This window comes from Pecten maximus, chromosome 8 (genome assembly GCF_902652985.1).
Source record: "Pecten maximus chromosome 8, xPecMax1.1, whole genome shotgun sequence".
Taxonomy (NCBI): Eukaryota; Metazoa; Mollusca; class Bivalvia; order Pectinida; family Pectinidae; genus Pecten; species Pecten maximus.
Window position 1 is genome coordinate 22,184,134 of NC_047022.1, and position 25,458 is coordinate 22,209,591.

Consider the following 25,458-nt stretch of genomic DNA (forward strand, 5'->3'; position numbering starts at 1 on the left):
GAAACTTATAAATATGTTATTACCAATAGACAAATATCTTGATGTGTTTATATCGTTAGATTCCATCAAAATAATAAGAGCGTGTTAAATGCTTTGTAAACATTTCCACTCGAGCCTGCCAGGTACTACAATTGGCTTAAAGAGACTATACCGACATTCTGTATTCAGAAAACTAAATCTTTAAACCTGTTCAAATATGTCAGTAAGCTCCAATCACGTGATCATCTAAGCGAGACCTGCTTGATAAGAGTTTTAAAAATCAATCAAATGTAACAGTTTTCGATTAAAATTTCAAGTAGTTTAATTCCTCGCCAAGCTGTGGCCATTTTGTTGGCAGAATATCCCGTTTTATGATCTACAGATGCTCATAAAGGTAAGATAATCACGCAACCGATTCATTAATTTGAAGTTTTGTGATAAAAAAATAAGATGATTGTTTGAAGGTCAGTGAACGCTTTATTGTCATAACATGTATATCATGGATAGTCTGGGAACCGAGTAGCTATTTATAGAAACACATTTAAGATTCTTTAAAAAAAACAACATACTAACGATTGCCAAAAATAGTTTTTTAAACCAAGTTACTTAGGCAACGATTTTTATATACTTACATGTAGTTCACTTAGTAAATTTACATGTGAATCAAAACTAAAAATATTTGCTTCAGTAAAACTAATTTTATTTCTACACAAAGACAAAAAAAGTAAAGAAAAACGAGTTATTTTAGAAAGTTCAGTAGAATATCGTACTAACTACTCGCGACTCGTTAGTGGACGAAACACAAGAGTGTCCTGTTAATGACGGCCTTCTGTTAATGACGGCCATCTCTTAATGACGGCCATCTGTTAATGGATAGTAATGGATTCTACACACCATTTAAACCGCTGACTAGGGACGGGATGATAACATGCAATATACATAATATATTATCTAATTTGGCACATCTTGTTCCTACAAACCCCGTGTGGTACAGATCGAACTTTGCTGGAGAGAATTCAAAATTGATATCTGAATTCCTTTGTGATACGAATGGTAGGGATGTACGTCGCTGTACTGAGAGTAGTTATCGTTCGATAAGGCAGCATTGGAATGTCTAAAGATTGTACTAGGTAAGTCAAAAACTCCCAATCCATACTTCGATTTGTTTAATATATGTGCACATATCTTGATTGTTGGTTGAGAATATGTTCCACGTGTGTGCAATAAACTATCACGATGTTCAATTTTGAACTATGCTTGTTTTATAGGGGTTTGACATCCTTTACGTTAGAACTGCAATCGACCTGGAAATATATCCGTGCTGAGTAAAGAAAGAATATTTAGGAGGAAGTTTATGACATAATAGATGCAAGTGGGTGGTTCTTTTAGTAAGATTCGGCATTACAAGCTCAAAAAGAAAAGAAATAAGGACATTGCTAAGCAAAGGATATTGAAACAAAATTCCAACCCACAATCATTTAGCACATAATTTATATGGACTGTAAGTTGGGATCCCTTCAAATCACACGTTTGATATTTGATGTATTTTGTTAAATGCTCCATATTATCGTAGATGATGGACCTCATCAATCAATAAGTTAGTTAGGCAATGTATAGCAGTACTGAGTAGTACTGACAACCAATTGTATGACCCTAAAGCGGCCTTGACCTATGACCATTGATGATGAAAAGGGGGAGAAAAGTACAGAGTTAATGGAACCCCAACCAACTAACTAAACGGCACGCTTTATTTCCTGTTTGAATCATACTCACAGCCAATTTCGTTACGTGACCCAAAAGTGGCTTTGACCTTTGGCTCCTGAAATAAAGAATAACGTCGTCCATCTTCTTAGGTAAAAAAAACCCCTCTTTGGCTAGGTTTTAGGATCATGCACGAAATGATCTTAGTGACCTAGACCTTTGTTGCCTGACATTGAAAAAAAAGCAATAGCGTATTATCTTTTCAAGGTCAGAACATAATCGATGTTTATTATATAGCTGTCCGTAATACTTGGGAATCTGATCTTGTTTTACTCGTGTTCTAGATGTTTTTACAGCTTAAATCATGCCAGTAAAACAATCACATTTGTTACCAGGTGTTTTTACCTTTGTATAGGTTACCAGGTGTTTTTACCTTTGTAAAGGTTACCAGGTGTTTTTACCTTTGTATAGGTAACCAGGTGTTTTTACCTTTGTATAGGTTACCAGGTGTTTTTACCTTTGTAAAGGTTACCAGGTGTTTTTACCTTTGTAAAGGTTACCAGGTGTTTTTACTTTTGTATAGGCTACCAGGTGTTTTTACCTTTGTAAAGGTTACCAGGTGTTTTTACTTTTGTATAGGTTACCAGGTGTTTTTACTTTTGTATAGGTTACCAGGTGTAATTACCTTTGTATAGGTTACCAGGTGTTTTTAACTTTGTAAAGGTTACCAGGTGTTTTTACTTTTGTATAGGTTACCAGGTGTTTTTACTTTTGTATAGGTTACCAGGTGTAATTACCTTTGTATAGGTAACCAGGTGTTTTTAACTTTGTATAGGTTACCAGGTGTTTTTACCTTTGTATAGGTAACCAGGTGTTTTTACCTTTGTATAGGTTACCAGGTGTTTTTACCTTTGTATAGGTTACCAGGTGTTTTTACCTTTGTATAGGTTACCAGGTGTTTTTACCTTTGTATAGGTTACCAGGTGTTTTTACCTTTGTATAGGTTACCAGGTGTTTTTACCTTTGTATAGGTTACCAGGTGTTTTACCTTTGTATAGGTTACCAGGTGTAATTACCTTTGTATAGGTGACCAGGTGTTTTACTTTTGTATATGTTACCAGGTGTTTTTACCTTTGTATAGGTAACCAGGTGTTTTTACCTTTGTATAGGTTACCAGGTGTTTTTACCTTTGTAAAGGTTATCAGGTGTTTTTACCTTCATCGTTTTCCATCATAATTTTCCTTTTCTGTTATGTCATTTTCCTTGACCTTCAAAATTCGAGTGTATTTACGTTGTACGGCCTTGTACGGAGGTTGATTGATATGTTGTGAGCCAGTGGTGTTTAAGGGCCTCAATGCCACTTTTATAGAACTCCTTTTCTTGGCTGTTCAGAAAGTCATTCACTACATGTATGACGTCATCATCGGACTGAAAGTGGGTCCCTGAAATAGAGGTTTTCAGTTTTGGAAATAAATGAAAGTCTGATGGAGCGAGATCAGGTGAATAAGGCGGATGCTCAATCAATCTAAAGCTACAATCATGAATGGTAGCTATGGTAATGCCAGACTTATGAGCAGGAGCATTGTCCTGATGGAATAACACACCTTTAGTAAGCTTTCAGCGGCGCTTAAGTTTAATATTTTTTCCGGAACTGCCTCAGAAGTGAAGCATAGTATGTGCCATTGATTGTTAGTCCCTTTTGAGATAATCTATCAGCAGAATACAATCTGCATCCCAGAAAACAGAGGACATAACCTTCCCAGCTGATGGAAGTCTTTGCCTTCTTTGGCGGGGGAGAGCCAGAGTGCTTCCGTTGTTTCGATTGTTGTTTGGCCTCTGGGGTAAAATGATCAAGATTTCAAGATTTTATTGGTTCACTCATGACATATATACATATGTAACAAGAGGTCATAAAGGGGAAAAAGAGAACTATTGGATGGACAAAGTAATCAATAGACAAATCAAGATAAATCATACAAATCATGAATTATTCTAATGTTCTTTACATACTTAAAAGCTTAATTACTCTTTGGATAAAACGACTTACTTTACTTAACAAACCTGAATTACATATAGAGAACATTCCTTTCATTTTGCCACAATTAGGATTAATATAATAATATTTTGGTATATAAATTGCTCGTAGTGATGGACCCATGTTTCATCCACATTGAAAAATACTTGAAGAAAATTGGCAGGATCTTCCTCAAAAAGGTTAAGATTAGCACGCAATAATATGTGCCTGATCAACTGTCAGAAGTCTTGGTATCCATTGGGCCGAAAACTTTCTCATTGCAAGATCCTCGGTCAGAATGGAATGTACTCTTTCCTGTGAAATGCCAACTATACTGGCTATATATCTTTCTGTGACTCGTCTGTCAGTCATAACAATATCATGAACTTTATTGTCCATTTCTGGGGTTGCAATATTGACAGGCCTTCAAGGACGGGGGTCATCCTCAAGGCTCTGTCAGCTGCGCTTAACACTGTAGCATATGAAGGGGCATCATTTCGTATTGGATCACTGCTCTTTCATCCATTTTGTCCATTTTGCAAAAGTCGCTTGTCTTGTTTACTTTAGAGTGCTACCTCGGTCGATATAAACTAACCAAATGAGACCAATACTTGGGTTCACGGCCCTGTATAGTCAGAGAAGAGTAGGACGTAAACAGATCATCCTTGAGTAACTCCTTCAATACGAGGCTCACAACATATCAATCATCCCTCCTGTTTATAGTTAAAGGCTTGACGCTCATAGTGAATAGCAGTCATTTTCTTGGATGACTACTTCTTCTTTATTTCTCTAAGATTATCAATTTTCTTCTTCCTACGTTTCTGTTTTACCAATCAAACCGTGTGAGAGACTTAAATTGTTTTCTTAATATTTTTTTTTTACAATTAATTATCAAATTCTGATGATTTCCCGCATTGAGTGTCAGACAAAACAGTGACCTCTGTACGATGTATGATAAATTTGGACAAGTGTATCATCACAGTAGCAAAGTTTAAAATTTGACGGGGAAAAACATCAAATCATGACGGAAATGAGGCTTCCAGTAAGGGCATGTTTCATTTGTTCCTCATAAATCAAGATTAAGATTAAGTGTTTACAAACAAGTTCTGTAGGATTCCGTTCTATTTATTAAGTACCAATAGCAGGATATGCACCACAGCATGCTTTGTTTAGAAACAGCAAGATGTACAAATAAGATTTTATGTTCTTGAATAAAAATTTTAAGCATTGATGTTAATTTTTTTTAGTCTCATCGGGGACTGAAAAAAAACATTGTTTGCAAACTGTATGAATCCGCGTAGCGGATTCTTACAGAAGTTTGCAAACAAAACTTTTTTCATACACAGATGAAACTAAAAAAATAATTGACATCAACGCTTATAATTAATTGTTGAAAATAATTTTCTAATTTAAAACATGTACAATTTTGCTGTTTTATATGGGATTCTTTTTCTCAAATCAATACGCAACGTCAATTGTCGTATTGTGACGTCACATTTTTCGCGCCATTCTCGGAATTTTGTTCATTTAAGGATTGAATCTTGATTTGGTTCATTTCATGGGGTCATGAATTGAGTTGCTATGGAGACAAATTTAATGAACTGCGAAGCAGTTCATGTTGAATTTGTCTCCAGAGCAACTCAATTCATGACCCCATGAAGTCGACCAAATCAAGATTCAATCCTTATATTTCAATTGTTTTTTTCCGAATAAAAAAGTCGCTAGACACTAATGTCTCGAAGCTTGTGCAAGTCCAAATGTGGAAAAGCCCGAGGAGTTCCGGATTGTGCATGTCTAGTCGGTCGAGTAAAATAGTCAGCCATTTTAGGATTGAAAAACAGCATTATTTTGTCAAAATAGAAGTATTTAGCATATCTGGTCTTTCATAAAATACAAGAATACATTATAAATTTGATAATTTTAATAATTATTCCATGTTTATAACAACAATGTAGAAAAAGTGAATTCGTTCCGCGGAAGGATTTTGTCTAGGTATTCATACGCACTGATCAATGTTAATCTGGTCAAATTCATGAGCAAATGAAACATATTAAGTTTGGTAGTTTCATTGAGTCCAACTTGAGTAGAAATTGAAATATTTAAGCATTGATGTCAATTTTTTTTAGTTTCATCGGGGTATGAAACAAATTTTGTTTGCAAACTGTATGAATCCGCGTAGCGGATTCTTTCAGAAGTTTGCAAACAAAATTTGTTTCATACCCCGATGAAACTAAAAAATAATTGACATCAACGCTTATAATTAATTTTTGAAAATTGTTTTCTAATTCAAAACATGTTTTATGTACAATTTTACTGGTTTTAAATGGGATTCTTTTTCTCAAATCAATACGCAACGTCAATTGTCGTATTGTGACGTAACATTTTTCGCGCCATTCTCGGAATTTCTTTCATAGAAGAATGAAAAGAATTTTTCGACCAATCACATTTGAGTATTTACCATGAAAACAAAGAAAAATTAATTATAGTGGTATGAAAAAATCTCGACCAATCAGAAAGCCGCATTCTGCGTACAAACAATGAAAAATTAATTATAAGACAATAAAAACTTATTTGAAGTGCTACATATCAATGATTGTTGAAAGTCACGTGATATATCTTGGGTAAAGGTAGGTCAGAAGGGCCAGGTGTGACTTTTTACCCTTAACTTTGACTGATGACCATCAAAATCCATCCTTTATATCACCTGACACAAGTATATTACGATGAAAACTTAAACTGGATAAGTCGATCGCCGTTTGATATACCTTGACGTACACATTCAAAGCTTGTCAGGTGTGACATTTGACCATTTAAATATTACAGATAACATTATATTATGTAAAATATAACCCAATTCTGTTTAGGGCTGAGAAGTCATATAATTTCCAATACACCACATTTTTTATGACGTGCGGCGGTCAGTCCTCTTCTCTTTTGACTTCTCTTTAGAATTTCTTGTATAGAGGTTATTTTGGTTTGGTTTATTATTGTTTTACGTCCTATTAACAACATTACGATTATTTAATGAGGACATCCCCTTTGTGCGAAATGCATTTGTTATTTTAGTGTGCTTTGGGAGGCTGCGGTTTGTTGGTGTTTGTCTCCTTGTGATAGGAGATTTATAGTGCTACCTCACTGAAGCATACTACCCAAGACATCCAGCAGGGCACTCCATCCGGTCACATTTTAGTGGCAGTCCTGGGGTAGACTGCTGGACATCGACCCATACTTATTCATCTTTTCTGTCATTTTTTTTAGATAAACAATGTTGTGTATGACTCGGTACATCGTATACGCATGACGTGTTTTCAAAACAGATTCCACTCCTTGCTTCTTTACGCTATTGCTAAAGCCTGTGATATGTCACTACAAATAATCAATGTTATGCATATGAATTGTTCACAATTAATCCATTAAGAAGAAATAATCTTATTTCGATAATCTGTCCTGCGTGGTGTTCGGGATTTAACCTAATGCCTTGCAGTGATCCGTTGTCGGGGACAGAGGTAATCCGAGTAAGGTAATGAGAGTGTGAAGTAGGGTAGGAGAGGGTAAGGTAGGGTAGGAGAGGGTAAGGTCGGGTAGGAGAGAGGGAACCCATAATACAGGAAAGTGTGATTAAAAAAGGGTGTGAACAGACATACAGACAACACCGGGATCATTATAGGTAAAATGTCAAGTCAAGGATACTGGAGGAAACTAGAAGGTATTTCATGTTTAATTAATTAATTATTAAACTACCTTTTATTCTAATTAACTTTCTATTTTAATTATGCTTTAGAAATACGTCTGGTTAATTGTTTTAATTTGTTCTCGTTTTCACATTGTACATTTTTTTGTATCTTCATTTACATGATTTATATATTCATTCAATTATTTTTTGTAGCTTCTAATTATTTTAGCGACCTATGAAAATACATTTTTGCATATCACACACAGTTTTAGGTTTTATTCGTGACTTTTCGGTGACTTCAAACAGAGGATTTAATATGAATAAAATAAAATGCTGATTATGATATCGATATACTTTTCAACCTCAATGAAATATTTCAAATATGTTTGTGATCTCAAAATCCCTTCAGACCGGTAATCATTTTAAGTTTTACGCGCCAAAATTAAGTGTTACTGTTAACTATAACCCAGTATAGAATAAGATATCAAATTTATTGTCGCTAAGAGGAACACCAATCATAATTAAAATCATAACCTTTCATGTGAAAAGGCGCGTTCGTATTGGTGTTTCAGAAATGATTTATTTACTTTCCACCGTAAAGTACCATTATAATTTAGTACATTTGGATAACTTGAAATCCAGCTTGGTTTTAGATGCCATGTATCATAACACAGAAATTAGTCGTATAATTGGTCAAAAGCTGAAATCTAAAGTGTAAATTGATGATTTTCTAAATCAACAAATTTTCGTTGATGTGGCGACACGGGATTCAGGGAATGTCTGTACCTATGTCCACAGAGACTTGGTTAGGCGGACACATGTTTGTACCAATGTCCACAGGGACTTGGTTTAGCGGACATGGTGTTCAGGGAATGTCTACCAACACAGGGACTTGGTGGGGGGACACATGTTTGTACCAACACAGGGACATGGTGGGCGGACACGGTGTTCAGGGAATGTCTGTACCAACACAGGGACATGGTGGGTGGACACGGTGTTCAGGGAATGTCTGTACCAACACAGGGACATGGTGGGTGGACACGGTGTTTAGGGAATGTTTGTACCAACACAGGGACTTGGTGGGCGGAGACTGTGTTCTGGGAATGTCTGTACCAACACAGGGACTTGGTGGACGGACACATGTCTGTACCAACACAGGGACATGGTGGGTGGACACGGTGTTCAGGGAATGTCTGTACCAACACAGGGACTTGGTGGGTGGACACGTTGTTCAGGGAATGTCTGTACCAACACAGGGACTTGGTGGGTGGACACTAAGTTCAGGGAATGTCTGTACCAACACAGGGACATGGTGGGTGGACAAGGTGTTCAGGGAATGTCTGTACCAACACAGGGACTTGGTGGGCGGAGACTGTGTTCAGGGAATGTCTGTACCAACACAGGGACATGGTGGGGGGACACATGTTTGTACCAACACAGGGACATGGTGGGTGGATACGGTGTTCAGGGAATGTCTGTACCAACACAGGGACATGGTGGGCGGACACGGTGTTCAGGGAATGTCTGTACCAACACAGGGACTTGGTGGGTGGACACTAAGTTCAGGGAATGTCTGTACCAACACAGGGACATGGTGGGTGGACAAGGTGTTCAGGGAATGTCTGTACCAACACAGGGACTTGGTGGGCGGAGACTGTGTTCAGGGAATGTCTGTACCAACACAGGGACATGGTGGGGGGACACATGTTTGTACCAACACAGGGACATGGTGGGTGGACACAGTGTTCAGGGAATGTCTGTACCAACACAGGGACATGGTGGGCGGACACGGTGTTCAGGGAATGTCTGTACCAACACAGGGACATGGTGGGTGGACACGGTGTTCAGGGAATGTCTGTACCAACACAGTGACATGGTGGGTGGACACGTTGTTTAGGGAATGTTTGTACCAACACAGGGACTTGGTGGGTGGATACGGTGTTCAGGGAATGTCTACCAACACAGGGACATGGTGGGTGGACACGGTGTTTAGGGAATGTTTGTACCAACACAGGGACTTGGTGGGCGGAGACTGTGTTCAGGGAATGTCTGTACCAACACAGGGACTTGGTGGACGGACACATGTCTGTACCAACACAGTGACATGGTGGGTGGACATGGTGTTCATGAAATCAGTGTCCATAGCAATCTAACTAAAATTAGACCTGTAATGTAGATTGTGTCTACAGGACCTAGCACAAGGTCCCAACCTCCAATCCTTGGATTTATGTTCGCATAATGAGCCTCCTATTGTCATCCCACGGGATGGGGTAGTGTCAGTTTCTACCTACAATGTAGGTGGCAATGGGTCAAAAGGTCAAGTACGTCCTAAATGTAATGTCCGAATATTTCTCCGTGTCCTATTACTCGTACTTAGTCACCACACCGCCAATATTCTCGGCTAAGTACGATCTTCACATATGAATGCCTTTTTATTTGTATAGGAAATGAGGTGTGATTTATCATCAGAAATGTATGTTATATATTTGTATACACACACTAGAGTATTAACAGTTCAATTGTATACGAGTCACTCAAAGAGGGTGTAATTAAAATATTCAACTACATATATATTTTCTTAGGGCATTTTTTCTCTTTGTAGATGCAACGGTTTAAGGAGAGCCAAACAGTAGTCGGCTGCTTACCGCCAGGAATTCAATATGAACGCCAAAATGGTGAGCTCCCTTTTTAAGATTGACGGAGACAGTAACAAACAGAAAACGCTCAACACTATCCGTGTCATGAAGGGAGCAATCAGTGTATCTAAAAGTAAGACGGGAGAAGTCATTTATCGGAGCAATAAGCTTGAAAATGAAGGTCTTCAACGTCAAATCAAAAGATTTGAAAAAGCGCGTCTCCATCTTAATAGTACATACGACTCCAAAAAGAGGACAACCCTCAGGCGATGGGCTTTAGTGTTCGAAAAACAAAAATCTATGAATGAATCTATTAGGGAATTCGACATGCTTCTTACGCAAGCCATAGATGATGTAGACGCCGGTGGTCGGAAAGGGTCAGGCGCCAGTATTAAAGGAAACAATATCGAACAGAACACGAAGGAAGAAAAAACAGAAGAGGAGGAAGAGGAAACTAAAGAGAGACAGAAAACGGACGAAGAACAGGCCGCTGAGTTGATGAGTCGTCGTGGAATTACACGAATTCGGCTACAGCCGATAGGTGTTGGTAAAAACTCTCAGATCAAGGTCAAAACACCGGAACCGGAAACACCGGTCATAGAGGAGGAGTTGTGGCCCCTAGCGGATACCACGTGGGTAAATAATTATATCCGTGAACAGAAGGTGAAACATGAGTCACTTATCACAAAAAACATTTTGAAAAAAATTCGCGAAGGACTTACGTCAAAGAACCCATTGTTCAGATTTCGACTTCGTGCTAATTTCGCTGACGACCCCAATGTTAGTATCGAAATAATAAAATCTGCACGAGCTGCTCCACAAACGGCAAGGTCAATAAAAACTGCACCATCTATGCCGACATTACCGGTCAGAAAGGACATCATTAAGCCGTCCACGACGATGAACGAATCGTCACTGAACCAGCTTCCGCCAATCAACATGCTCAGACGATCCAAAACGACTGTGTGAGGCTGGATTTAGTGTTAACTTGTGGTTTCTCCCAGAATGCATTGCGATGTCTTGACAAGGAATTATGGGGGAAATACGTTCACGTAGGATGATATACGTCAGTGCGCGTGTGTATGTATGACGGCAGCGATATGGCAAATCGAGTTTCGTCCTGGTATAAAACAGACTTCTTACATCGGATCTCGATTTGTGGGAAGCATACAAGATACACTCTCCCCAACTTTAGGGATAATGAGGATGGAATTTATATATTTGCTGTAGACACGTTAGTGTGAATTCTATTAAGTCGATGGAAACTGAACCATCATTAGAATTCAAATAATCCAAGAGATCGAAGGTCTAGCAACATACGTGAGGAGTAATCATGTTGGACAATCCGCCGGAAGCAGCTACATCCAACTGGTGTATCGTGTTCAGTCTGTTTATTGTTTTTTATTACACTGCTATGTTTTATTATTAAATTACTGGTATGTTTTCTCATTTTAACCAATTATGGACACCAGCCCTCGCCCCTAATTGAGCATTTACCTATGTAATACAGTTTGTACGATTGCCATGTTATATCGATTGCGGGCGATTCATTATCCATATATAAGTTGTAACGCGCATTTTCATTGGTTTATTGAAAATGGAGCACATGGTTTGATGACGTCCCACACAAACGACTTTTAAAAAAAAAAATACATTTGTTTTTGTGATTTTTCATAGCATCGTTCGTTGCTATCTTACAAAGATATTGGTTGGAATTGAGATTGAAATAGGCTTTTTAATTCAGGCAAAAGGGTCTGACTACATGTATAGTTAAGTGTACGACACATTTTGATAATCAGAACGTTTTCGTTTGAATCATAAATGTATTTAATTTGGTGCGGTTATTGGCGATACTACAAATTGTAATCTATCGTTAAAACAAGTAATGAACGCAGCTAATAAAATGGAGAATGTAATAATGTTGCTTCTGGGAAATACGGTTTTGTTAATTGAACAAAAATATTGATGTACAGAAACTTTATTTAAATGTGTTAATATAAATTATGTCCGACTTGTTGATGTGGGTTTAGTCTTTCAGGGTGTTCAGTTATATTGGTATGTCTGATGGTCCATTAAATCGTATATTCTAAATAGGGACCTGCTGTTGTTGAGTTCTGTTTGACCAAAGACAATCGATGATTTATGATACATTTATCAGTTACATTGAAATATCATTAATTACATGTTACCTTTCCAATTAAAATGTTATAAATTGAGCAAAGAGTTAATTCTATTTACTGGTCAACATGATCATGACACAAACTCTACCATCTGTTTATGGGAAAGATTACAATACGTTTGAGTGCAATACATTCTAGGAAATATTGACCGGAAGTAGCACCATATGTGGTTATCTACCGATGGCCACATCTCGCCAAATTCTGTCAAAGCTTTGAATCAATCCTGGAAGTATGTAGGTCCACTGATATAGATTCAAACATGTTCATATCAGGAAAAAATACCATTTGTAACGAGAACTCGCTCTTTGATCCGTTGCCCTACCTAAAGGCTGTAGGGGAGATTCCGGTAACATGCTGCTCTCTAGAGGATAGAATTTTGATATAAATATATATATATTTATATTTTTTTTTTTACATCAATACACATTGGATTTTCTCAATATACAGAAATATCCAAAACCGATATAATTCAAGGTTTGATTACGAACCATGACGGAAATAACCGAGATATTCCGATTGCATTACCACATTGAAATGTCAGTTGAACGCGCGACCGAACAAGTGTGGGTTAACTCGGGACTAATAACGGTCAATTTTTGACACTTACCAAGTGTATATTGTATTGTCGATACTTGTATTAAGTGTGTATTAGCTGAGGGATTGATCAGTATAATTACTGTATATATAAACTGTTTAGTAATCCTACACCAGGTATAAACCCTAATCTGACATGTGCTAGACTCTCATAGACCTGTTTTATATGGCTCGATCACAGCATTATGCTAGCTAGGGATTTAATCGCTTTCGGTTCACTAATCACAAATCAATCTGTTCAAAACACCTCGTCATAACGTTCAATCGGTTATCGACTGAAGGACAGTTTTAAGAATGACACAATTATGAATTTGAGCAGGGTCAAGGTTATTTCAATGCTACTTTACTGTAATTAAGCTTTTTCCCTTGGAAATAATTGATGGAGTAATTTAAAAAAAAAAGATAATTCTTAAATAGAATTTTCTTCGTGATTATCAGCAATTATTTTCAACAAACCTTGATGGAACTCCTGTACAATTCCTTACAATGAAATAAACTGTCTACACTTTGTCGTTCGTCAGCTATTGTAACCCGTTTGTTTTAACTACATATTTTCAGTACTATTACGTTATTAACATTATAACGTTCATGATGACCATTGAATGACCGGGATGTTATTATACATGAACGTGGGATGTTTATCAAAATTCAACATTTACATCAAGGGACGGTGAATCTACTTCCCAAGAATCGCTGACAATATCTGGAACCACGGTAAGGTATCTGGAATTCAGTCCTGCAAAAATACTCATTATATCCATAGAAAATAAGACAACGTTTGGATTATCAAGGAACTATGATGGCTGATCACGGCCATATCTAGTGTAGGCACCTTGTCGCGGTTTAAAAACGCGATAAGGCGAATGGTTTATCTATCAAATCTCACTTTGGTGCGATTTGAAAACGCACCAAAGCAACAACACGCAAACGCGACAACATGCCAACACTAGATGGTCGTAATCAGCCACCAAAAATAGGAATATGGAACACCTGCTGTTCCTGGGTTCCGGGAAAGTGACAACATTTCAAATTCTGTTAAGCAACGACCCATAATGAGTTGGTTATAACACAGGTACTTGGGGTCAGGAACTAAAGTTATAATGGAATTGTCTAATTTTAATTTGTAACATAATTTCTTGTCTATTTATGCACCGATACAACATTGGAATCAATTATAAAGCGCTTTGAAAAAACCCACCCGTTTCTGGTTGTTATAATATATACAATTAAGTACCTGTGGGTTATGAGGGTTTCAAGTTTACGAATTTCCATAAGTTAAGGAATATTGATAAACTGCGGCCACGTCAAAGTGTTTTCGGCGTTTATCACCTAGTTAAAATCAGGAACTCCTTGTGCTGGAGTAGATTGTGATTACCTCATCTACCAACAGAAGTCCGTCACATGTTATCCAGACCAATTATGGTAAAGGATCTTGCCCGAATATGGATCTAACATCATAAATTGGATCTTAACTTGAGGCTGCATACAATTCCGATGCTTTCCGACTTGGTCATGACTCATAACAAACCAAACCACGTGTAGGAAGGTCGAATCTGTCGATTTGTGAGTGGGACAACGGTTCTGTTTTTAATACCGTACATGTAAATTCGATAATGACAAACATTTTTCAAAACAATATCAAAAGTTTCAAACATCTAAACTTCCAAGTCTAGCAAAGAAGAAGCCTTACAGGTGAAAATATAACTACATGGTATCGATAAATTATGGCAGTCTGTATTTGGGCCAGTCTTACTGAAGGTCTAATTAACATACGGTAAAATTGTCACCTCCCAGTATTTAATATATAATAGGCATAATAGCCGTCTAAATCGTGTAAAATATGCTATACACACTGGGATCGGCCCATATACACCTAGACTGTACAGGTCGTTGTGATCTGAACATATGAGGATGTTCAAATTTAATTTCTTTTATTTCATTAAAGTTTACAACTCATCTGCATACAAATACATAATACAAAATGGTGTGTGGGACACTGTAATGGAGAATGGACTGGACAACATCATTAGTGATTTTTTTTCTCAACACATTTGTAGTAAGGCCAAGGAAAAAAAATGTTGTGTTTCCCCTTTCGTCTCTCAAAAAATTAGGGTAGGTAGGTAGGGATTTTTTTTTTTTTTTTATCTTTTTTTTTAAAATAAATAATCAAATGTTCATATTTGAATATTTATATATGCTGTATATATCATTTCAATATCATTATATTTCAGTGTTTGATCATTCTTCTACCTAACTTCATTTTGAAATGCAATGTATTGGGAGATGAAAATGATATTAAAAGTATATCAAACTTTATTTGCAGTGTTTGTTATCTCTTTTCAGATAATCTCAAATAGGAGCATCATATTAATAGTCAGAACAGTAAAACCATGTCATTATAAACGCAGTTTATTGAGAGTTTCCACTCTTCGATTTTTTTCCGTATGGACGATAACATGGAGGCTGTTCATGTTCGAGACATTCTAGACACACGGGCAGAACAGTTTTATATTGTTTCTTTAATTCCTGATCAACCTCCCCATCACAACCACCACAATAGTAGCACAAATCGAGTCGTCCAAGAGATGCACTGTAAAATGGTACTTCGATGGGATTAGCGCAGTAGTGATATTCCAAGCTCTTCACATTGAAATTCATAACGTCGCCAACAGACAGCCCTGGTCCAACCTCAAAGGTAGTCGACTGTCCAACCTCCCTCCCCAATATAACACAATCACCTTTTACAATTTTTTCGTGATATCTATAAAATATATCTCCACATAGCGTTGTATGCGGCAGTGATGTCATAATTCGCTTTTCGTCCATGTGTTTACATTTTTTTATCGTCAGTGCCAAAACAGACGACGGCGTGCAAAAAGCCGCCATGTTTTTTTGAACATCGAGGTCATCAATACGCTTTAAAACCAGTGCCCGTCATATACAAGCGTTTATAAGACTTGGGTGTGTATAATAATAAAACGGAAAACGGGCTAAATTTACGAAAATTTCCGGATTTTCAGTATTTCAAAAAAAAAAAAATTAGGGTCGGTGGCCTAAAATTAGGGTCGGTCGGGAAAGGGGAAACACAACATTTTTTTTTCTAGGCCTAATGCTGGACTAGTTTTAATACAGACGTTTTTTCCCCAAAAGTGTCTTTTTATAGACTTCTTTCTTATACCTTGATAAACTATACACACTAAGACAAAATGAAATTCGTCCTCAATATCATGATGATGATCAGAAAGTTTACATATATACTTTCGCACCTTTCTATGTTTGCATAAAGTCCTGATTCAAAGCACAAATTGTGTGCTGATAACCTCATTTTAGTCAATACAATACGATTTTAAAGAATGCAACTCATAACGAAGTAATACATAAGGGAAACTAACGTAAAATACCAGACGTGATCTCACATTTACCTACAACATGTAGTCAGAGTTTCCTCTGCTGTACCTACAACATGTAGTCAGAGTTTCCTCTGCTGACCCTTCACCAGACAACGGTCAGTCATAATGTCAAACTTCCATAGCTGTTCCATGGACAGAGAAAACTCTGGCTACAAGGAAGGAATCGTCGTTTGACGTTTAGAATCGTATTAATTTCAAGTGATGGCATTCTCCGACCCGATCGACTCCCAAGCCAGAATGAAGTGATGAAGGAGAGCGAAGCCATCAGAGACAGAGTCTGACGTATAAGAGTTGCTTCCCTTAGCTCCACTAGTAACACAGTCCGACTCAGCCACGAAGTATATAAGCTTTTAATTTGTAGCAGGACTGTTTTGTACAATTGCCAACGTATCCCTGGTCATCAATTTTCAGGTTTTTTTTTTATGTCGATGAAGGTCGCCTTTCATGTTGATATATATCTTACTATATCCCCGATATTCGCGAGCGTCGCTGTCCAACATACCGACGTATTTATGTTGATATACGAAACCATATAAGTCTTATTCAAAGTCGATAACTCCAGGGTAAATTAACAACAAGAGATATACATATGTTGATAGTGCAGGCAGAATAAGCCCAAGTTTTTCGGAATAAAAAGCGTCGTCTGATTAATAGAGGATACCACCCATGAAATTTATTTAATGTCAAGTTCTCAAAACGAAAACAGGGGTAGTGACAACTGAACCAACCAAGCATATCATGTATCATGCTTTGATATGTTAATATTTTCTAGAAAATGAAATACTTCCAAATGATGACGACTAGGAAATTTCATCGTACATATAATTTGGGGAAGTACTACAAATTTTCAATATAATTCCATTTAGGAATGAAAATCATCACAATTACTAACTTCAGTGGAAGCTACATTTTTAATTTAGCAAAGTTTGCATTATACAGTGTATGTACCAAAGTCTGTATTGGCTTAGATTTCAAAATCACTATGGTTAATAATAGGTATTTGACTCAATAACAACCCCCCCCCCCCCAATGTACCATAATTGTAATCACAACATAACTTGAGAGTTTAGAAAATTATGATACTGCAGTTTCATGGGGAATAATTCGCACAAGAATTGTTTTTTTCTTCCGTACGTCGGATATCAATGAAAAACCTCATCAATATTAATGTGTAAGAAAATCGGCCAAGAGAAACCGTTAATAGGTCCTATAGTTATACTAACTGTTAACACATTTTAAGGTTTTAGTGAGTTTACCGCCTACATGGCTCTGTCCTTAATGCCTACATCACTACCGATTACTTTTGGTCTCACGGAGAAAAGATAATTATCATGATTGAAAACCAAAAATATGCTCTTTTCTCCTCTAACATGTGGTGCCCCAATTAATACCCATGGAAGTCAGAATAGAGTCTTGTTTGTGTCTTCGGGGTCAACACTTTTTGAAGGAGACACAGGAGGTTGACACGTTCCTATGCCCCAAAATGAAAAACTAACCCCAGGGTCCGACCTCTAGATCACTTATCATTTACAATAATAAGTTTTCTGGAGGTCAAGCCTTGAAGTTAATTTTTCATTCTGGATCATCTGAACGTTATAATCTATCAAATTCTGTGGAAGGAGGGAGGAATGTAGTGGAACGGGACTGGGCAGAACGCTTGTGACCAGGTAGCTCAAATGGTTACAGAATCTGTCAAGAGATTGGAGGTTCCCGGTTCAAGTCCCAGGCTGGTCATTGTGTTCCTCTCCTGTTACACTTCTAAACTGTGGTTGTCATTCTATGAACTTTTGTGACAAGTACTGTATGTGTATATCCTGTCGGTGTAGCATGTTTCTTTAAAAGAGTCAATGACACAAAAGAATACAAAGGATTAATTCAATAAAACATTTATTGCTGCGTCATTGCATAGTGTATCTAGTGTAATTGAATACATACTTTACTTGTCATGGAAATAATTTGGACGGAAGAACAGACAATATTTCTCGTAACTTTCAAATATATGTAGACATGCACTCAACTAAAAAATTCTATTAACAATTCATAAAAAGGAATTCATCAAGAAACTACTTTGTACCTGAAACCAATCATACATGGCAGAAAGGCACCTTCAATGTTTGTCTGTACAGAGAACTAGTCCAGCTATACTCTCTCAGGATAATTCTGATATAATCTGAACCATTTATGTACCGTTTTTTTGGCTCTCCACATATGATTGCTTAAATTGTTTATTTCTATACGCAGAAATTTCATATTTTTTCTCATGAAAAAATAAATGTATATTTTAATAGCTATGTTTTTGTTTTTAGAAAAGTTTCATCAAGGTAATCATAAAAAAAGATGTTTACTAGTTAACTATATAAATGATACTTTGTTATGAATTCCCAAAACAAAATTAAAATCCAATGATTATCTCATTCAGTGTTAAATTGATACTATACACCCATGTTTTTGTGCATATTTATCAAAAAACATTTTAAAAAAGTTTATAACAGATATTACCACAAATAGAAAAAACAAGCATTGGACAAACACATTGGTTCAAATAATCCTGAAAATCCCAAACTAGTCCTATCACTTTAAAAAAGAAGTAGTTTATGACACACAAAAGTCCTCAGAAAACCCACACTCCGGCTACAATGTATTTGTGATAGAGATTCAGTTCTATGACTATAATTAGAGAAACGTCAAAATACTGTAATGTATATTTCAAAAAAAATATATCTGTGGAGTTTACTCATGAAACATTCCATACAAGTGTAGGTAATTAAAAACAATCTTATAATATGAAGTATATGGAAGAAAGAATGCCATATAGTTTTATGCAATCATTCTGATGAAAATATCTGACAGTGAGCTTAATCTCAGTGAGTAGCTAAAAATCAGTAGGCTTCCAGGCTATGTGTGACTAATTATATATATTATCACAGAACATTTTGTGCCACTCAGACTGGTTCAACCTTATAAATGAAAGCAGACCTATCAATTATATTACATAATATACATATATTTGTTATGATATGAGAGTGACTATCATGTCTAATTGGACGGAATGTATAACACATTTATAATGTGTCATCAGAATAAATATCGATGAGACATTTCATACTTTTATAATGAGAGTAAATACTTTATAAAATTTAAATCTAATTGGGACATTGAAGCTAGACTTGCCAGCAATAAACTAAAGAATTCAGAGACATGTTGACATGAAGTGTAAATATCATTTCAGCATTAACATAAACAAGAGGCCCAAGGGCCTTTAACACCATCTTCGTCTCGGGTGACTGAAAATGTTTATTTTTGTTGTTATTGATTATCGAAAACACCCCAAAATGAAAAAGATTAGTGCCTTATAAACTATCCATACCAAATCAGAGAAAAAAAGCAAAAAAAAAAAAAAAAAGCAAAAAATTGAAAATATAGTTTATATGTCCATGCTTCGATTTTCTGAACATACCTATGTATTTTCTAGGACCATTTCATCAGTTCAGAACATTATTTTACATACCTCCACATTGAAAACAAATAAGAAACAAAACAGGCCACCCCAACGATACAAACATATATCACCACAGAGACTGATGACATTCAATAACGACGTCACAATAGTCGCGAGGATAGTACACATACAAATAAGTAATAATCAGCTGTAAGCCAATGACTATATCCATAGTCAACTTAAATTTATATGTAAATATTTTCAAACATGTCTTTAAACACACACGTAAAAAAAAAAAAAAAAAAAACAAGAAACAATTCTTCTGATTGTGGTGTAAGCTTTGGAGATTGGTAACATCTCAATCATTATATGATACATCTTTGCTAACACTTCGTTATGGTTACGATTTGCTGCAAATATCTGGTCGTAAATATTTTGACAATGTAAGGGTATATAACTGTATAAATAAATAGTGATAAAATATCTTTGTTTTGGCATATAAATATATCTAATATATATAAACTCTGTGTATATATAAATCCTTCTTTTAACAGCACTTACAAAGGAATGTGGAAGAAACAGTGATTAATTTGACTGTGTGAATCGTGATCCTGGGGACTTACCCAGTGTCTCTATGTCACTTCACAACTTCAGTGTCACACATCTTAGACACAAAGTTCTTGATTCTCGACAACTGACATAATTAATTAGTGTTTATCACAGGGATTTGTTCTGACTTTCCAACCCAAGGTCGACATACCCATTTATGTTTCTAATATAGGTCCATATGTGGACCTGGGCCAGAAATCTGTGATGTCACTATAATTTTTTTCTTATTATGATTTCCTTTGTATTTTTCTACAATACATCCTTAACAGCTTATTATAAAATATATTTTCTTTTGCTATTTTTCATTATTTCCAAATAATTTGCATTTTGAATTTGAAATATATTCTTTGATCAATGCTTCTTTAAGTTTTCAATAAAAAATGATTTTCTGAAAAAACAGTGGACATGAATTTTTTTTTCCTCAGAAATCTGTACCTGACTAGCATTTTGAATTTGATATATATTCATCAATCAATTCTGAAAATTTCAATCAAAATCAAAATCTTTTTTTTTTTAAACATTTTTCAGAAATCTTTACCTGACTAGCTTTTGAGAATCTTAAAAAAAACTTACAAGATTCAGGCAGAGTTGATAAAAACCCTGACAGAACTGGTAATCGTGAATGACAGTTTGCCAGACTTTCTGTAGTACTCAATGTCTCCAGTGATGTGGGGTACTACAGACCTTCCAATATAACCTTCGCTCTATTTGTTTCGGGAGTTTTTGCGACTCCCCGGTGTCTGTTGAAGTTCCCTGGCTCTTCGATCTTCTCTCCATTTCTGCATCATCTTCATCATCTGTTCGCTGATGTTCTGCTGGGATGTTGGTGACATTCTGTCAAACTCCCCGGGCTTTAGCGTGTGGCCAAGTATGTCTCTCTGTGAAAGTTAAAGATAACAAATCATTAATCCTGATTATTATATGGCTACAGGTTTAAATGAAATAAAAACATAAAATGTTTTTTGAATATGTATGAGAATAAAATCAACTTTGCTGGAGAGAAATGCATCTCATTAAACAGGTTCATGATTAATATGTTCTATAAATAAGCCTGTCTCTGGCAAGGCCTTGACACAAATAACCCAATTACCAATGACCTTGACATGAGTAACTTCTCTACCAATGACCTTGACTTGAGTTACATACCTGTGCTCGCTTGATGTCCTTGACATTTTGTTGTAAATAGCCATCAGTTTCCTTGTCCAGTTCAGCCTTGTCCTCTCCCTGGCCATGGGCAACTAAAGGTCAACAAAAGGTCAAATTGAGGTCAATCAAGTTACCTAGTCATGTTATATGTTCACTGAGTTGGATATAATAAAACTGTATCAACCAAAGCTAAATATAAAATGGTCACAAATTAACTACAAGGGTGTTACTTAAAATACAGAAGATTAAACAAATAAATCAATATTTAAACTTAAAACAGCTGAAAATTGAACCTGTAGCTCCTTTACATATACCATGTCAAGGTAAGAATTTGTATAAAGACTCTTATACTATATACACTATATAGTCCTACCTTTGTATACTATATATACTATATAGTCCTACCTTTGTATACTATTATATTATATATACTATATAGTCCTACCTTTGTATACTATTATACTATATATACTATATAGTCCTACCTTTGTATACTATTATACTATATATACTATATAGTCCTACCTTTGTATACTATTATATATACTATATAGTCCTACCTTTGTATACTATTATACTATATATACTATATAGTCCTACTTTTGTATACTATCATATTATATATATTATATTATATATATTATATTATATATTTTATATTATATATACTATTATATTATATATACTATCATATTACATGTATATATATTATATGTACTATTATATTATATATACTAGATAGTCCTACCTTTGTATACTATTATACTATATATACTATATAGTCCTACCTTTGTATACTATTATATTATATATACTATATAGTCCTACCTTTGTATACTATTATATTATATATACTATATATAGTCCTACCTTTGTATACTATTATATTATATATACTATTATATTATATATACTATTATATTATATATACTATATAGTCCTACCTTTGTATACTATTATATTATATATACTAGATAGTCCTACCTTTGTATACTATTATATTATATATACTATGTCCTACCTTTGTCTGCTCCAAGCTTTACTCTCTGTAGGAAGTCGATGAGGACCTCTCGAGTCTGGTTGTCGGGAGATTTGGCAGGGGTGGGAGCTCGCTTATCTTCCTTTATCGTGGGGAGTAGTTCCGGTGACGATATTCGCGTGGGTGGGGGAGCCACACAGAATCGACTGTAAGAAACAGGAATAATTAAAATGCATGAGTATTCATTTTTGGTATAACCATTTAAAAAAAAATTTTGATAAAAAAAAACCTGAGCTGTTTCACCGCAATACTTACATTTCAACTGAGGTATTTTGGTATATAAACAATTTATTTACGTACATGTATTTCTTTGTATGGAAACTCTCAGAAATATTATATATTTTCTTCATTGAGTATCGTTAATGTATTTATTGTGAAATCTGTTTCCTTGGTAATATAATATATATCTATATAAATGTTTGATAGTTCCTGTGACTCACCTGAGGACGGTAGATGATCTTCCTGTAGAGGCACGAGATCTCTGTGGAACAAAGCTCAATTTGTTAATGTATAGACATTTATAGGCATAACATGAAATAAAGTCTTAATTGGCATGTGTATTTAAAAGCCTTCGTTCGTTTTAATTGTTTTTGATGCCAGTTTCAATGTATGGCGACATTTGAAGAATAAATCACATGAAAGCTAGCTGATTTGTGTGGAAATAATAACAGAGGAAAATTTTTAATAAGAATGGTGAAAAAGCCACTATCAATGTAACTAACTATAAAACATCATCCATATATGGAGTAATGGGGTCAAATTACAAAGTATCTCCAAAACTTATAGAACAAGATCAAATCTGGGAACAATATACTAACATTAAACAATTTCAAGAGATTGAATTTATAATTGTCACAATACCACACCTAGACTTAAAATGTATGGATAAGTTTACAGAAGAAATCTGTAAGGTATTCAATTTGGTATAGTGACTGTACCTAATTTATATCATAATATTTCAATTTCTACTCAAGTTGGACTCAATGAAACTACCAAACTTAATCTGTTTCATTTGCTCATGAATTTGACCAAATTAACACTGATCAGTGCGTATGAATACATAGTTAAAATCCTTCCGCCGAACGATTTCACTTTTTTCTATATTGTTGGTATAAACATGGAATAATTATTAAAATTATCAAATTTATAATGTATTCTTGTATTCTATGAAAGACCAGATATGCTAGATACTTCTATTTTGACAAAATAATGCTATTTTCAATCCTAAAATTGCGGACTATTTTACTCGACCGACTAGACATGCACAATCCGGAGCTCCTCGGGCTTTTCCGCATTTGGACTTGCACAAGCTTCGAGACATTAATATCTAGACCGACTTTTTTATTCGCAGTTCATTAAATTTGTCTCAAGAGCAACTCAATTCATGACCCCATGAAATCGACCAAATCAAGATTCAATCCTTAAATGATATGATATAATACTTATATTACAAAGATATCTGAACTTCATCCATTTAGTGTGGTAATGTAAAATGTAAACTTTATTTATTTTACAATAATTGCAAAACAAGTTATATCAACGTATATTAATCATGCTTGTTGGCCCGGATGGAAGTGTGCGAGAGGTCTTACTGTGGGAGGAAACCGGAGTACCCGGGGAAAACCCACGTGGTCGGGCAGGTAACCCCATACCTTTTCACGTGTGATTTAGGAATTGAACCCCAGCTGTCTAGGTGAAAGACAAGTGTATCACCACTGTGCCACCCGACCAACAGGTATTTAGTGTGGTTACTTATGTGACTTAGGATCTGTCTAACCAGTCGACACTCACCGGTTTGGTGTAACCAAGAGCAGCCACCTCCATTTTAAGGCGTTCGATCTGTTCTTGGGCTCTCTGTTCAGCCTGCAGCCTCTTTCTCCGTTCCTAAAAGACAAATAAGGCAGCCATGACAATTGACCGACTGACCAAATATACTGGACACTAAAATGTTACACATTCAGTTATTCTTATATAACTGGAATTGTATTATGATTTGGTATACTCAATTATCAGAGCAATATCACATTTCAACAGAAGAGTACCACATTCACAATGTATGCAAAAGAAAACAGTGTGGTATTTCATGTTACTTGTGATCAAGTTGATCATGATTCGTATAAAATGAAATAATTTCCTAAATACAAATGTTTACAGCTTTATAATGAAATTGTTTTAAAGCAGCTGATGAATTTACAATTCTGTACCATGTGGATCATGGCCAGCCGCCAAACACATTAACTTTTAATTGACTTAAATCTAAGAGTGGACTTACAGTAGGATAACAAAATAGGATTTGTTAACAATCTTACCACATTGTAAAAGGCATGAGTGAGTTTATTATTAGTTATGAGCTTATTACTAGACAAATATTTTACTTCTAAATTATTTAATATAAAATACTGTATCAAAGATTTTAGTATTTATGTGATTGTCATTTTTTGAAGCAAATTAAACCTACAGTACTGTTAGTGTACCTTGAAACAGTGCTACAGATATTAATCAAACACATATAGGTATGTGGAATGCAGAAATCAGCCCATTAAGCACAGGGACTTGACACAAATAATATACATATACAAATCTTGGGGTTGGAAATTAAGTGTCCATAAGTGGAATTTTTGTATCTCTATACCTATACTGGATACTTATATTCAGTTCCCCCTATATATTGGGGGACCAATCAGTTATGTCCTGTCAGACACTCACCTCCTGAACCATCTCCTCGAGTCTCATCCTCTCCATTTCTAACCTCTGTCTCTCTCCTGCTGCCATTCTCTGGTAGTCTTCATCTTCCTCCCTAAAACCCATTCACACTGGATATAATGTCAGTGACATTTGATGTAAAGTCAGTGACACATGATGTAATGTCAGTGACACATGATGTAAAGTCAGTGACACTTGATGTAAAGTCAGTGACACTTGATGTAATGTCAGTGACACTTGATGTAAAGTCAGTTACACATGATGTAAAGTCAGTTACACTTGATGTCATGTCAGTTACACTTGATGTAAAGTCAGTGACACTTGATGTAAAGTCA

At 35.7% G+C, this 25,458-nt stretch overlaps 2 protein-coding genes across 3 annotated transcripts in view; one reads left to right on the forward strand and one right to left on the reverse strand.

Moving 5' to 3' along the window:
- The first annotated feature begins 265 nt into the window (after nt 1–265).
- LOC117333486 lies at nt 266–12,097 on the forward strand. Of its 2 annotated transcripts, none has more exons than XM_033892797.1 (2): nt 266–373; nt 9,970–12,097. In XM_033892797.1, exon 2 carries the CDS (start codon nt 10,028–10,030, stop codon nt 10,970–10,972), a length of 945 nt encoding a protein of 314 aa, XP_033748688.1. In that variant the 5' UTR covers nt 266–373; nt 9,970–10,027; the 3' UTR covers nt 10,973–12,097. The 2 variants fall into 2 exon arrangements, with proteins under 2 accessions (XP_033748688.1, XP_033748687.1); XM_033892796.1 differs by lacking the exon at nt 266–373 and adding an exon at nt 7,239–7,400.
- A 5,960-nt stretch (nt 12,098–18,057) lies between these two features.
- Nucleotides 18,058–25,458, reverse strand: part of LOC117332786 — a 29,708-nt gene continuing 22,307 nt past the window's right edge. Inside the window, exons 14-19 of the mRNA XM_033891818.1 lie at nt 25,127–25,217; nt 24,212–24,304; nt 22,861–22,901; nt 22,403–22,566; nt 21,382–21,473; nt 18,058–21,113 (exon numbers count right to left, since the gene is read on the reverse strand). Coding sequence (XP_033747709.1) covers nt 20,940–21,113; nt 21,382–21,473; nt 22,403–22,566; nt 22,861–22,901; nt 24,212–24,304; nt 25,127–25,217 — 655 coding nt within the window. The 3' untranslated portion in view covers nt 18,058–20,939. The remainder of the gene's footprint in view (nt 21,114–21,381; nt 21,474–22,402; nt 22,567–22,860; nt 22,902–24,211; nt 24,305–25,126; nt 25,218–25,458) is intronic.